Here is a 16,094-nt window from a genome sequence, read left to right as displayed (position 1 = left end):
TTCTCACAAGCTTTCCACAGCTGGGCCGTGTAACTCCTGTTGTTTGAGTGCAGCCAGTTAGATACACTCCACTGAAGCAGCACATACTTAATCTGCATACTCTGAAAGTTAGTGCTTACATTTGCATATTGTCATAATATTTGCTTTTTCCCTGAAATTCTAGATTTTTAACACATTTCTTGCCACTTACACTTTGCAAGGAATACCAGATGGACATAGACAGATTTTAAAAACCACTGCAATTTAAGTTATATAATGGGAATATATTTTAGCAGTACAGATTATCTAGTGTATGTTTGTATATAAGGCTACATACAGGTACATTAAATAGGTCTATGCTGAGTCCTAATATGTTCACATATTTTAGTATATTTCATATCACCATATATTTAATATGTACCGCATTATGTGTGTTTTTCAGGTCCTGACCTTCATTAAAATGCCATTTATTAAAAAGGAATTCCCTCTAACAATAAAAATTTAAAAGGGACAGTAATTAAATCTGTACTTTGCTGCAGATGTCCAACCCACTTACTATTAATTTTGAGCATGCTGAGAGCAGTTAATACTGAAGGACAAAATACAAGTTTTAGCTGCTTAAAACTAACCTTACTCTCATTTCATTTATATTGATGTTGATTCATGGCATCAGTGAAACAGTTATTCAACTAAAAATCAGAGGGGCATAGGATGAGAAAATATGTGCCATTTCTGTGCAATAAATGTATCAAGCAGGTAAATTAAGGTCTTTGGGGAGACAGCAAATATTTTACCAGACCTGCTCCAAACTGATAAATGCACTTAGATACAAAAGAGTCTTAACTTAGGTGTTCTCTCAAAGAGACAAGCACTTTCCTAATAAACACTCCCTGGAAAGCTGCTGAAATCCAGAACAAATGCTGGTACAGCCTGTGTGCTAATGACATAAAAGTGAAAAAGGAAAATTAGGAAGTGATGCCAGGTTGTGGGAGCTGCTGTTCTCAGAGACATCCCCTTGCTCAAAAGCCCAGAGCAGTCAGGCTGTGTCTGCTCCGTGCTACAGCATGCAGGAGGTTGGCTGGTGCTGTATGAAGTGCTTAAGGGTATTAGTTGAAAAGCAACCCTGCACTGATTTAAATTCACAACAGAAGACATCCCCTTGCTCAAAATCCCAGAGCAGTCAGGCTGTGTCTGCTCCATGCTGCAGCATGCAGGAGGTTGGCTGGTGCTGTATGAAGTGCTTAAAGATATTAGTGTGAAAAGCAATCCTGCACTGATTTAAATTCACTACAGCTATCAAATGCAGTGTTTATAAGTAATTTTATGAGAAATTAAAATCCATTTCTTGAGGACAGTGCAAAGATGCAAATAATAATGCATTAAAAATATTTTCAGGCTATATATTTTCTCTTTAACCCTCACTCTTCTATAAATCTCTCCACCTAAAAAGAGGATTAGCCTTTCTTCTCAAATATCATTGGCCTGGCTTAAAAGTAGCTGCAGGAGAATCTACAATCTAGATAATAGCCAAGCCCTTGAGTATAACAAAATGTAAAATATAAAATTAGTTAGTCCATAAAATACAGTAGTATATTCCTGTATTTGGCACTTCTTCTATAGTATCAAAATACATACTGTTATAACTGCCAGGACAAAATGACCTCATTTTAAGAGGCAAAATATGTGACAAATAAAATGCTTTAATTTATAAAACAATTAATAAGGAAATCAAGCTGATCAGACAGGAGGTAGGTACTTCAAATATAATTCATGTCGTTTTGGATCACAAATCTAATTAAATGTGATCTTCCAGGGAAGAATCTAGAAGTATCAGAAGTCCTGGAGTTATTCATAGCCTAAAGCAGGAGTAAAAGTGTGGACAAAGCAACTTGAACATCATTCAGCGCTTAAAACCTTTAGTAGGTAAATGCATATGGGGGTGACCTACACAGGAGTCTGAGCTGGCAGGGAACTGTTCCTCAGTCTCTGGTAAATCATCAGGCAGCAACATCAGCTCAGCTGCCCCAGGCTGGGCGCAGTGCTGTCTGCAGAAAGCACCCAGCGTGGCTGGTTTCACCTCAGCTGAGGTACCTGCCCCCAGGTCAGGGTTTCACAGCAGGCAGTCTCCAACCTCAATACCAGCAACATGTCCCACTGACAGAAACACTGGCTCCAATTGTTGAAATTCCATTAGAAAAGCAAAAAAACAATCTCCCAGATAAAGCAACAACAGAGAACACCAACACAAAATAAGACTCAAATTACTAAATAAAACACAAGCACACAAATGGAAAAAACACACACAGGTCCTTTCTAGAGTCAGGTCAGTAAGAACATACACTCATTACACCTTCTCATTACACTTTCAAAGCTTCTCTTTGCAGGTCCTTTCTAGAGTCAGGTCAGTAAGAGCATACACTCATTACACCTAGATTCTCTTTGAAAAAAAATAGTTAAAACCAAACCAAAACACATACAAATTACTCATGCTTATTTATGGCAAAACTAAATGTTTTCCACATATGCAAAGTGTCCAGTTCTTCATATTGACAAGAAAATGCCAAAGACAAATTTGTCCAATCCGTGTGCATAACAATAGGCTTGGTTCAACCAGACACCAGTAATCCAAGAAGAAATATACATGCCCTCTTATACTACCATCAGTCCTGTACCTCCGACAGAGGAGTTTATAGTCTGAGAAGATAAGTTATGTACAAAGGGTAATCTGACATCTCCCATGGATCACGGCACAAGCAGAAGAAAGCTGGGGAAGTTTAAACACTTGGAACTTCTCAGGTCTGGGAAGTTTAACTATCTGGTGCTCTGATGCATGCTGCTGATCTCTCTTTTGGCAGAGCCTCTCTAGCAACCTCAGAGAGCATGATAACAGGCGACTGCAAATGCAGCATTTTTCATAGTCGTTAGATAGATGGATTTGTAAACTATGTGAGACAGTGTGATCAAATGGCTATACTGGAATCATAAATCTACTTCCAGTCCTGTTCCTATTGTATTTGTGTAAATCAAGAACCTAGAAAATAAATCTGATGTGGAAAACTTAATATTTTGAGGTTTATTAGTAGATGTGAGGTGTTTCAAATTTGTTCTCGGGTTTGTTGATAACCCTTTTTACAAAAAAAAAAGACCAAATATCTTAAGGCTGGCTATTTTTTAGCAAAATGAGAGCTAATATTGAGCAGGTTTTTAAAGGCCTAACAGTTATACAGTTAAATTACCCATATATCTTCAATGCTGCATTTGTCAATTTTAATATCTCCTGGCCAAGGGACAGAAAGAAAAGTTGCACAGATTTTACTGCTAAGGACTTAGTTCAAATAATGTCTAACCCATTTCCTATTATTTTGTTCTGTCAGAAACCATCTGTGGAATATAACTTTGGAGTTCAATTAAAAAAAAAAATCTCAATTTCTATTTGATTAGTTCTGAATTATTCTGCATTCTGCAAGAAACATTTCCATACCTGAATAACTGTTTCTGAAGAAATACTTTTCACAAATCTCTAGTCAGATTTTCATATAGAAAGAGGGGAGAGAATAAAAGATTGTCAGAGTATTTCCTAAGAAATATTGCATTGACACCAGCTGGCATAATTTCAAATACATTTGGCTACTGGCTTACTTGTCTTGTTACAATGTCTCCAGCTGTTGAGTCTTTCACTGAAAGAAGTAAATGGAACTATAAAATTACTACTTTTAAATTTTTGGCAGAATTCTAGAAAGGTATAGCAATATTTTGGTTTCTTAATTATTTCTTTACCTGAGACTGATAATTCTGCTCTTGATACAGTTTGATAACACAGGGTATACATTTAACCCATCTACAGAGACTTACTAAAGTGCTTAAGGATTCCAAGATGTCTCTTGGGGATATTAGAGTTAAGGCTAAACTGGCACAAGACCTGTATCAGCCAGATTTTTAAAACACCTAAGGCAACAATTTCAACTTTTCACCATCTATCTACCTTTGGATGCAAGGAAAAGCAATTCCCACTGAAACACTTCAAGATGAGCCAAAAGAGTTCAGCAAGTAAAATCTGCTTTAAGTAAAAGGCTTAAAAAGAAAAAAAAAAAAAAAGAAAAAAGAAAAGACTACTCTAAGGAGTAATTTAACACAAATTCTAGAAAGTTTTAAAATACATGCTGACATCCAAGTGTGGGCACCAAGTGTGCATTAAGACTGCTACAGATTTTTGTGTTACCTGGGAGCCCCCTGCTGGGACTCTGTGGAGAGAAAACAAGAAAGGAGAAGGGTTTTGTGTGGCAGGTGTGTCACTGATGTTTCAGTAATATTTAATTATGCTATACATAGTATGTTAATGCAGCCTTGTTTAATTTCTCATAAGCAAATTACTAAAAGGAGAACTCTGCATAGCAGATGCATAAGCTTAGTATTAGTTAAATACTCAAAATACTTTAAAATATCCCTTATTCTCAGAATTCATGATGATGATTCAAATGGGCAGCCTATCTGCTAAATATAAGGAATTCAGACTGGTGGATGATCTGTGTGGTTATCTTTAAAGAACTTATAAACAGAATTAGGTTTAATCCATTTGATTAACACATACCGTCCCGCCCCCCCCCCAAAAAAAAAAAAAAAAAAAAAAAAAAAAGCCCAAATTCCACAGACATTTCAGGACTGCAAGAAGAGTAAAATACCAAAAATAATCGTTGTCTAACCAAACCAGCAAACTTCAGGCTAAGTACATGTTAGAACAATTGCTGTAACTCGCAGATCATCAGTATTTTCTTTCCAGAAAATCTCATCTAAAATATTTCAACCCATACTGCAGTTACTATCACCTCCATTCTGCAGGTACAGCCATTCAGAGCTCTGTATAATTAAACTGCCTGTGATATAAACAGCAGCCTCTTCCACAAGTATTTTGTACCCATATAATTTCACTCTTGTGGTTGTGGATGATACAGACATAAGGCTTAGTTTCCAGATTAATCTTTGAGGATATTTTGTGGTCTCCCTATAAGCTGGAAATATTTTCTCCATGGCAATGGAAGTTTCTATCTTTTGTGAGCATTGAGGTGATGGCTGTTTGATATATATGTATGAGCTTTCACTCACTAGTGATCTTTTATTCCATTTTTAATTCCTTTTTTCTGTTATTTCCTAATGGCAAAATGTCAGGCTTATGTTTAAGATGCCAGTGAAAATATCAAAGCTTTTTCTTAAGAAAAAATCAAAGGCCTGCGTGCTCACAAGATTATAAGTAAATCTGCCTGAATACTGCACAGTGCTGTTCAAGACTTTTTGCTTTCACAGGGAATAACTCAATCTTCTGCTATACTCAGTCACCTGTAGGAAATTTTATCAGTATAAGCAAATTATTTGCTAAATTGAAGAGCTATTAGCATACTCAAAGAGAAAGTTGTGACCATAGCAAGAGGAGTTTAAAGATCAAAGGAAAAAACTTATTGCAGTTCTGCTCAGTATGCCAGGTATGCACTTACTTTGTGTAAAGGTAACAATAAGTAAAATGTATATGTAAATATTTTCCCTTCCAAAGCATCCTTGAATTAGATGCAGGAAGAATGCATGAAACTAGTAGAAGATGCAATATATTAACTTTAAAATGTAACATTTCCAAATCCATTTTTAAACCCTTCTTCTATAAAGGTTTCAAACTCCATCCTTGGATACAAAAATAAGGTGTTCACTGAAGGAAAAGAAATCATTCTGTGGAACCACTGGACACTAAACCTTAGCAGTAATATGTTATTTAGCTACTAGACTTGAGAATAATAGTAAAAAGTATACAGGATGGGGAGTATAGGGATGAGAGTTTCAAAACCCTACAGGTTGACAAAATGCCTTTCATACTTTTCTACATTTTTTATCTTGTTTATCTTGATGAAAGAATGCCCATTTAATTTATTGTGACTTATATCATCAAAACTGTTCAGGGAAGAACTTCTGAACTATGAAGTTCAACAGAAAATATGACACGGTAGTCAAGCAGCAATGCCATACTGTATTTTCCTCTTGTCTTGTGAGAAGGATTAAAAAAAAAAAAAAAAAAAAAAAAACCACGTAAAATTACCCAACTACCTCTTTGGACTCAAGAAGCCATGCAACACAGAAAGGTAATGATGAAACAACATAAAGCAAGAATTTAACACCATAAACAACTTGTTTTTTATCTAAAAGTTCTCCTTAACTACTCAGACAACATAAGCAGAAAAGTTGGTCTGTTTTATGGGCTTTAGTCTTAATTCAGTATTTTAACATTATGGTAAAGAGCATCTCTGTCAACTAAGGAGATTTTTACTTGTTCTGTCCTTATAAACATTGCATAACTAAAGGCACAATAGCATTAGAAAGAGTCTATTGTACTGTGCTTACAGTTAAAGGTAGAAGAAACATGCACAAAAACAGATACTGACTGTGAGGAATTACAAGTCAACTACTTGTAGAAATCAAATGTACATGTGTTGCTAGGAGAGAACAAAAGCCTGCAGAATATTAAAGATCACAGAATATTCTCAGTTGAAAGGGACCCACAATAATCATCAAAGTCCAACTCCAGGCCCTGCACAAGTCAGACCCAAAAATCACACCCTGTTCCTGAGAGCACTGTCCAACTGCTTCTTGAACCCTGTCAAGCTTGCTGCTCTGAGATTACTCAAGACAGGAGGAAAAAGTACCTGTTCCCCTCTGCCCCACCAAAAAACAAAAAAAATCCAAACAAACAAATGAAAAAAATTAAGCATGAAACAAAACCAAAAAAACAAACCTGAAACACCAGTTGTTTTGCCCAAGCACATCCTGAATCCTTCCAAGCCAGGCTGCATATAGAAGGTATCGCCTTGTTTCCGCTCCTGCCAAAGAAGTGTGTCTGAGTATGCTGGTGTCTAGTTTTGTTTTATTTTGAAATAAGCAACAATAATACAAACAACCCAGAAGGTGACCGTACCAATTACACTAACATCGCTGCTGCCATCTAGCAGATTTGTATTCCCTCCCGAGCATGTGTTTTGGTCAGTGGATATTATCTGCACCTTTCTAGCATTTAGTCACTTTAGAAGGTTTGCATACAGACATTGAAAAAGTTACAGATTTATCAATTTGGGGTTTTTTTATTCAAACCAGATTGAAAACCAGTTATCTGACTTTATTTCTCTCTTGAGCCTTCCTTTATGCTAATCACTTCCCATCTGGCTTGCTCTTTTTCTTTTTATCTTGCAACATACTTGCACTGTCAAACTAAATTACTATTTGCAGTAAATTTCAGCTCCAAATCTAAGGCACTTTTTATTGAAGTATCTTGGTTGCCCTGGTATGGTTATAGGCCTCCTGGGATTTATATTGTAAAATGTATTTTCATTGGTTTATAGCTGTGCAATAAAAATTCTCATTGCACTGAAATTTGGCTTAGAAGCATTAAATGCACAGCTTTTTTAATATTTAAAAGGTTTTACACTGTAAAATTGTAGTGATTTTTTATTATTATTCTTGATATTTACAAACATTTTCATTCTTCCCCCAGTCATCTTCACTCTACTCTGAACTATTTCTGATGCACTACATTGAACAGGATAATGGTGTTACATTATCTTTTAAAAGTACATATCTGGCCAAAGGTTTTGATTTTAGAAGGTTCTAACTCAGTCAGAGCAACATGTTTTCTCACAGTTTCTCACATGTTTCTCACTTTTTTCCTTTTGTCTCACCTCATGTCCTCCATGTACAAGCTCTTCATTTCCCATTGCCTCCTATTGCCAAAGGCAGAAGCCACCAAGTCAGCTTGTCTGCGTTTTGGGTAATTTCCCCACCCTGTCCCTACTTCCTGATAGTACTAAGCAGCTATTTTAACTATGTAACTATGTAGCTGAAGCAGAGTTCTGGCAGCTGAAAAACTATTCATTAAGGGTTTAAGCAAAAAAATGATTAATTTACTGACAATTACTTGGAGTGCCAAGGTAAATCTCTCAAGATAACTGAAATGAGATGTCCCCTTGCCCAAAATATTTTCATGCCCACAGCACTCTAATTGAAAATTATGTAACCTTTGATACACTCCTACTTCGCACTGACTGTAGAAGTCAATGTTTTCTATGAAAAAAATACAGGGGGAAAATTGGTCTACAGCTCTGGCAGCAAATCTTTTTAAACACCTGCCAAGCAGGACATAAAATACAAAAGCATGGTGTTCCCATAAGCATTCAGTGGCACCTGCCTAGCACACCTGATAGCATCTATTTGCATTCAGAAGTGAGGTTAAAGGTGGGAATGATACCACCAGCTTATATTTTACAACAAAAATCAGAGTAAGGAACAGAGAATTCTGCTTGAAGACATCAAGACATCAACTTGCCGCAGGCAGTTCTTAGGCAGTATTGTCCTATAGATCACAACACCATTATTGCACGGCGCTGCATCTGAATGCCTTCATCACAAAACACATATGCTCCAGGTTCTGCAAGAGATTTCTGAACCTGGAATACTTAAAGGAAGATCAGCAGTGACCTTTTCCAGTAAACAACCTTTCATCATTCAAACAAACAGACCAACAACAACACCAAGAGGAAGAAACTGCACTGTGTAAGGGAGCAGGGAAGAATAAACAGCAAATGAACAACAGGTTTCAAATTCACAGTCAGTTCAGTCTAGCAGAAGAGCATTTGACCATTGCATAGCTTTGTAGGCACAAAGCAGGTGTGATAAAGTGGTGCCTGGGTCACGTTAAAGAATACTAGTTGAAGCAAAGTAAAATGACCACAACAGCAAGACCAGGCACATGCTTACCCCAATTAGCACATCCTGCATCAGACCCAGGAACTGTTTGGGCATATAAAGACACAATCACAAACCATTCTTTGTCTCCTCCATGAGTGTCACCCTGTGTTCCGTGGCTTGCCCCTGCCTGAGACTGAAGGTATACCTCAGGATTAGGCTCTGCTGCTGAGATAGACAGGGAACATGCTTTCAGAATGGAGTTTTGACTCTTCCAGGACTTCGGTCTCAGATGAAGCTCAGGCAGCTTACCAGCAATTCACTGGTGATGAATATTCCCACTGACATGGGAATAACTTGACAAAATTAATCGTGTGGGAGCAGTGCCTTCATCTGTTCTTCATCATCATTACTCTCTTCAGATATGGTGCTATTTAACTATCTTTAGGGCCCAGCATGGAGCCCAGCTAATGAACTGATTCAAGAGCAATAGTCAGTTCAGGCAAATTCAGCCTCATTTGTCTTGGCTGCTGTTGAGTTGATATAACCAGCGGGAAATAAGAATGGGATAAGGAGTGTCTCAGAGGACCTACAGGACAACATGGCAGCCCAGGCAGACAGCTCATTCGCTTTTGGGGAGAGCATATGAGAATGGAAAGAGCAATAAGAGCAGTCATGTTTTCATTAAGTTGTTGTTTTTTTAGTATTCTTATTTCAATCCAATGCAGTTGATTGATTTGACACCCTGCAGATTAACTTTTCATGCCTGTCTTTTGCTTGAAAACAGACATTTGTATTTACACCTCAGAGAAAACCCAGTATTCCTCCTCCACATTTGACAAGTCTATTCACTCTCAGGAATGTTACCAGCTACACAGGGAAAGACAAACCCAGAATGATTCCTCCAGGTCTCAGCATGAATCCATGACCTATGCTACAGCACAGCATTATTCAGTGCTACTATTAGTTATTTCTTCTTCTAGTGTTTTTCAGTAGTTTGTTGTGGTTTTGTTGGGTTGTGTTGTCACTGACCACTGCAGCTCTTTTTATCTTAAAAGCAATGTTTCAGCACTTGAAAGGCATTGGAAGCTTTCACCAGGTGTCCTTTTCTGGCTGCAGCTATCCTAGCTCAAGACCTTGATACCTTAGACAACTGATGTTATTGCTGAGCTGCTCACATTTTGTTCAAGGTACAACATGGGCAACTAAAGGGATGAAGATGAAGGAGAGGCAAATCAAGCAAACTCTAACAAGTTTAGAAAGCCCATAGTCTGACCCATTTTTCCCTGCCTAATCTTTGTGCAACTTAAGTATAACAGGTCACTTTAACTAATATTACAAAGGTCCTTAAGCTGTGTGTTTCTCTTTACACATCGTCCTCAAGGTCGTTTTTAATTTGTCATAATTATTCAACTCTACTATTTCTCTGAGCAAGATCAAAAGGAAATGTGTGTTGTACTTTTTAAGCTAAATCATACAAAAGCTTTCCTTATAAACTTATCTCAAAGTATGCAGTCTATGGCAGTGACTTAGCAGTTGTCAGCTTGTCACCCTAGAGTCACGAATATATGTCTTACTGGGAAAATTAGCTAAAATAGTTTTCCAATTTAAAAAAAAAAAAAAAGTTTTCACATGCTAATGTACTCATATCTAAAACTAAGGACCCAATATTGCAAATTTTCTCTCAGCTCCTAATGAGAGCTGTGAAAGCATTATTATTTAATCACCTTTTGGCCCTTGGCAATTTTACTAATACTCATAACTCCTTTTTTTAATACAATTTAATAGACTTTAATGGAATTTGACCAAACAAGGAACACACAGGCTGTTGAACACAGATTTCCCAAGTGCACACAACATTATATAGAATACCCAATACCAAACCAATAATGCTGATGCTCAATGTACACCCTACAAGTGGGCTGCTCCAGGCAGTAGAAGTTGGACACATTTCCAGGTGCAGAGATGACATTTCTACCAGGGTCAAGCACCCAGGCTGTGCTTGCAAATTTATGGTGCCAGCAGGTATGATAACTGTAAACCTTGTACATGGCCTGGACAGAGAAAAAAATTGCAGATTAAATGTACTTTTTTTTCTGTCTTCCCCTATTCCTTCAGTAACTCTCCTTACAAGACATCCCCACTCAAACATCAAGATTCTTCCAGTTTCAGAAAAATTAAACCAGGGATGTGGATCTGGGTTCTGATGTTCCATGAGGACTAAGTTCCCTGATATCAGTGAAGTTAAATTAACACTGATTTAATAAAAGTAATTTTTTACCTGGAATATGAAAATTACTTCCAGCATGTACTAGAGCTCTAGCACCTGCAGTGGTTAAGAGAAGCATGGTTCTTCTTTATTTGATTTGAAGATTTCATTTAGCTTTTAAGGAAAAAAGCTAAATCCCAGTTCATATCCTCATGTACATTTATAATTTATGCTCTGTTGACTGATAGAAAAAGAACAAACATATTAAAATTTGATACCTGACCTCCAAACGAAGGAAACATTTCACAATAGAATTTTCATTGTTTAGCTCCCATCATCTTCACACTTAATTATTATTGCTGTCTTAAATATTGCATCTATTTCTTGTCCAAGAATTGAGGATCAACATTTTGACAGCATATTGAGGAAATTATCTAAGTACTGAACCATAAATTTACTTCCTCTATTCATTCTGAACTTTAACTGCTCATTGATGATTTAATTCAAAATACTAAGCTTTAATATTTATTCCTACAAAACCTGCTGCTCTGCAGGGAAATCTCTGACAGTATTATTTAAGTCAGTTTTACAGGTACTGGACATCAGTGGATTGTTTACTTTTATTTCATTTAATCTTATATTTAGCAAAAAATAACTTGACTATACAGTAAGTATAAGATATTCAGAGAATAAGGCATCAAAGTAAAAGCTAAGCAGTGGATCAAATAACTTGAACCCCAAGCCACAATTTTAAAAAATTAAATCAGTTGATTTTGCTTTTATGCAAATACTATTTATCTTGCCTGTTGGCAGTTCAGACTTCATTCCATCTCGGAATGTCTGAGTACTGACATGAGTGAAATTAAGTAGCATAATGAAATATCTCCACCTAACTGCTTGTCTTCTTTGCATAATCCCATTTTTAGCATTTGTAGCCAAATTATTCTAAAGAATGTAAGGACAGTAGAATAAAAGACACTGTACAAACAAAATAAATTAGCCCCAACATCTGAACTTAAAATGTATTTTAAGAATTGAAAGCCTGGAAGGAACACATCCTACTTTGAGATATAAATAGTTCTGCTTCCAGTGTAGGATTAATCCTCCACTTAAACATTTACAGAGCCTCATGATATTCTGCCATTGCCACAAACTTGTGCTGAGGGCCTTTCAGGTCTAATCCTCTTGAACACAGATTTATTGGAGCTTTGCCCTATCTTTAGAATATTGCAATCTCTTTCCTGCCATTACACCGCTGTATTCTGCATTTGAATGTCATTATTTTTAAGCTTTGGGTGCATATGCAAGCCATCAGCTACTCTCTCCACTCAGAGAGAGTGCAACCACTAACAGGTCTGGGATTTATTTACATTATTTATAATAAAATACTTGATTATTTTTTTTAATCAAGACAACAATTACTATGATTTCATCTGGGTTTAATTTATCTGCTTAAATAAGTTTTGTGGTTATCCAGAGCATAATGCCATTAACAATTTTACACAGCTGAGCTCTATCAAGAGTGAGAAACAAGCTTGAAAGGCAGATTTATGAACTACAGATAATGAAGGTTGCTGAATCCTGAAGCACTCCTGCAATTACATGTAGCTATTTTCATGGAAACCTAAGATTCCCAATAAAATTTAAGCACCTCCAGCTTTAGGAGGGACCATATTGTGTTGGCAGTCTGGTGGAGAAGACAGTACAGTTGTCAGGGGAGAAGACAGTACAGTTGTCAATTACAATGTCAGGGGAGAAGATTATGTAGAATATTTAAATTTCAGATACAAACAATTGCATTAATTACTACTTCACTATCAATTTGCATTGATGATGTAAAGAATAGCTAATTGCTGTTGTTAATGTAGCTTATGTAGAATATGCAAAACTGCAGAAGTCAGTAGTGTGGGTACCCTGCCATTAGGAATAGCTGGTTATTCAAACTCTGGTTCTCACAAATGAGTGCTTAGGATGACTCAAAAATCTTTGTAAAATACATTAGCGAAAGCAGGTTTAATTTAAATTTGTACAACTTCATGAAGTGCTATGGAAAGGTTTACTAGGTTTAGTAAGGTTTAGTAAGTTTACTTACTACACATATTAAGCATACATATAAAATTGGATTAGAATCAGTTAAGAATTTGCACAGAGACCAGGAAGAAAAAAGTGCAAGGGTGCAGAAGAGGGGGCATGACTTATTATAGACCCACAATGGCAACATTCATGCTATACTTACTATAGTGTGTTTCAATCACTTCACACACACAAACATCTACAGACACAATGTCTGTGTCTAAATAAATTTACAAAGATATATCTGTTAAAAATTACTCTCAAATCCAATGAAATACTAATGTTAAATACCTTGTCATTTCTCTGTGGGTGAGACTTGAGCCTTGAGAGGGAGTGGGGGTGTCAGTGTGGGTCGCACCATGAGTTTTCAGTGACAATCCAGCAAGTACAACAAAGCTTTGAGAGGTGTCCTTCTAAGAGAAAGGTGCATCCACTGCAGTCCAGAAGAGCTCAAAGGGCAGCTGCTTAGAGCAGCTGCTTAGAGGGACATAAAATTCTTGGCTTTAGTAATTAGTGAGTTTCTATCCTGGCTGCAATCCAAGCTGGTAATTACTGGAGTTCTTAAAAACGATGGTACGGTTCCACTCAGGTAAATAATGTTCCAAGGCTGTCAGAGGATGACTGAGTATCCTCAGTTCCCTCCCTGGGGAGGCAGCAGAAGTCCCTGGTACAGAGAGTCCCAGCCCCACCTGCAAGAATTTCTGGCATGGTCAAGGTACACTTCACCACTCAACTCATTGCCCAAAAGCCAAGGCCTAGCGGGAGTCCCTGAGATCACAGAGCAGCCCGAGGAGGTGGCAGGGGACTGCTGCCTCAACACTCTGCTTGGTACAGGTGAACTAAATCACCATAAAGGCTGATTTATTAATTGGGAACAAAACATTTCCCTATGAAACCTTCAATAAAAAGCATTTAACTGTGACTAATGTCAGTATATTGTTATGTGTGATCTTAAGCATTATTAAGTAGGTGTCTGACAAATGAGTGTCTTCTCAGTGCCTCTCAGTAAGGTATAATTGATACACAGCTAATCTAAATGAGGTCCTACTGCAGGTGAAGACCTTTTTTATGGCAAATGCATTTCTATGGCAAATGCATGTTAAGACACGTGCATTTCTATTTAATGTGACAAAATCAGCCTGGAAAAAAATCATAAATGTACCATTTTCATGGTACTTTACACAGTATTCCAGAGTAGTTTCATGGGCTAGTTCTTATGGATTTTGTAGACTTAGGAGATGTTGAAGCATGTCACAGTAATAAAGCATGTGGCATTTTTTTCCTTTTTAAATTCTGACAGTTCAGTGACAGCAAGGATTATCACCCCAATACAGCATGTAAGTGCACTTGACTTTGAGCACATCAAAAGTAAAATCTCAAGATGTGCTCCTCTGGTATTCATTAACATGGAACTGGAACAACAGGACCAAATCCAGATCAAGGAAAGAGGTTTTCTGCCTTTATCTGGTATAAATCTTTGGAGAGAGACCAATAAAATTAGAAGCCAAGTTTGTCCATTCACAACTTCAAAAGTTTTATAAGCATTTAAGAACACATCTATCACCCGCCCCAAAAAAAAGAATAAGGCAAATAAAGGTGATAAGTCACTTTTGTGAGTTTGAAAACCCTGATCTAATTGTCTTTCTCAAAGAGAGCTTTAAAATTTGGTCCCCATCCTCATGAAGTCATTTAACCTTCCTCCCACGTAGTCACAGACTTATCAGCAAGTATTTTCTTAGATGTTCTTGTGATTTATGGTCTAAGGGAGAGGAACTGCCTTGCAAAAAGTCTTAGGCTATGAAGAATACCTTTAGGGACCAAATGTCAACTCACATGCCCTCTAGAAGAAGTAAGGATCTGAAACATCCACACTGCAATCATAGTTACTCTCAATGTTCATGAAGTAACCACTGTACGATGTTACATTTCACTGGTGTTTGATTGTCTCATGCCGTTTTTAAGAGGTGATGTACAATTATCATAGTTCATGATAAACTGATTATGAAAGTATAAAAATAATGAATGAGGTATTATCAGGTATTCCACAGCATGGATGAGAATACATCTACCTATCAGACAAAATTAAAACAGCAGTAAGTAACAACGAAATGGGAAAAAAAAATATATCAGCAATATAAGACATAAATAAAACATTTGCTAAACAATTTGAAGATGTCTCAATTTAGAACATTTAAGAAAAAATATCTACGTGGAAATCTGACTGGATGTTCTTCAAAACACTGTACACTTTTTACACAGAAACTTTTGAGTCAAAATCCTCTCTACAATAGTCAGCATATAGTTATGCTTTATGCTGTAACCAGTACTGCATGTCAGGAATCCAAGTGCATGCCATTCTGTACTTAAACAAACAGAAAACCCATTATAGAAAATCTTGCCATCTCAAACAAGTAAAATATGGTTTTCAATTCTTTTTTTTTTTTCACCCTCCTCTTACAGGATCACAACAACAGCTGCTTGCATGATGGATCTACGCAGATATCCTCTGGATGAGCAAAACTGCACACTAGAAATTGAAAGTTGTAAGTTACTGGAGGGAAAGGGTTGGCCAAATGACAGCTGAGAATTGAACCACATTCACAGATTAGGCAAAACAGGGGCAAGTTGTTAAAATACCGTGGGTTCAGTGAGCTTATATACTGAACATACAAAATGTATTTCTGTAATACACAAGCCAGAATGTGTTTCATTCACAATAGTGGTTGATCCAAGCTTGTAAGATGTCTTTCAAAATCTCTTGTCAAGGAAGGGAGGAGGGTATTTTTTGAAGATGAGCTCAGAGGACAGCAGTCAAGCACTGTCTATCTTCAGTGCCTAAGCACTGCTGAACCTGGATTAATTACTTCACCTTAGCACATTCATCTCTAACATCAAGATTGACATCTGTCCCACGTGGCTGTGGCAGGATTGATCAATTGCTGTTACCAAATCATTTGGAGGTTATAAAAGGAAAAAAACTTGATCCTTCAGCACCAAGGTTAATGAGAACTTTGTCACTGTCTTCCATGAGCATAGGAACACAGCATGCATTTATAAATTTTTGTTATTGTCTCTTTATTTTATGGTGGTAGCTGTTAGAGAAGTGCCTGTGAAGGTTTTTGAA

General features: G+C 37.0%; 1 protein-coding gene across 2 annotated transcripts in view; it reads left to right on the top strand.

Moving 5' to 3' along the window:
- GABRB1 (gamma-aminobutyric acid type A receptor subunit beta1) overlaps nt 1-16,094 on the top strand; it is a 106,572-nt gene that overhangs the window by 64,912 nt on the left and 25,566 nt on the right. For both annotated transcript variants that reach the window (XM_039699118.1, XM_039699117.1), the window contains exon 5: nt 15,431-15,513. In XM_039699118.1, coding sequence (XP_039555052.1) covers nt 15,431-15,513 — 83 coding nt within the window. The remainder of the gene's footprint in view (nt 1-15,430; nt 15,514-16,094) is intronic.

This window comes from Passer montanus, unplaced genomic scaffold (genome assembly GCF_014805655.1).
Source record: "Passer montanus isolate IOZ18808 unplaced genomic scaffold, ASM1480565v1 scaffold13, whole genome shotgun sequence".
NCBI lineage: Eukaryota > Metazoa > Chordata > Aves > Passeriformes > Passeridae > Passer > Passer montanus.
This window is presented reverse-complemented; position numbering and strand designations above follow the sequence as displayed.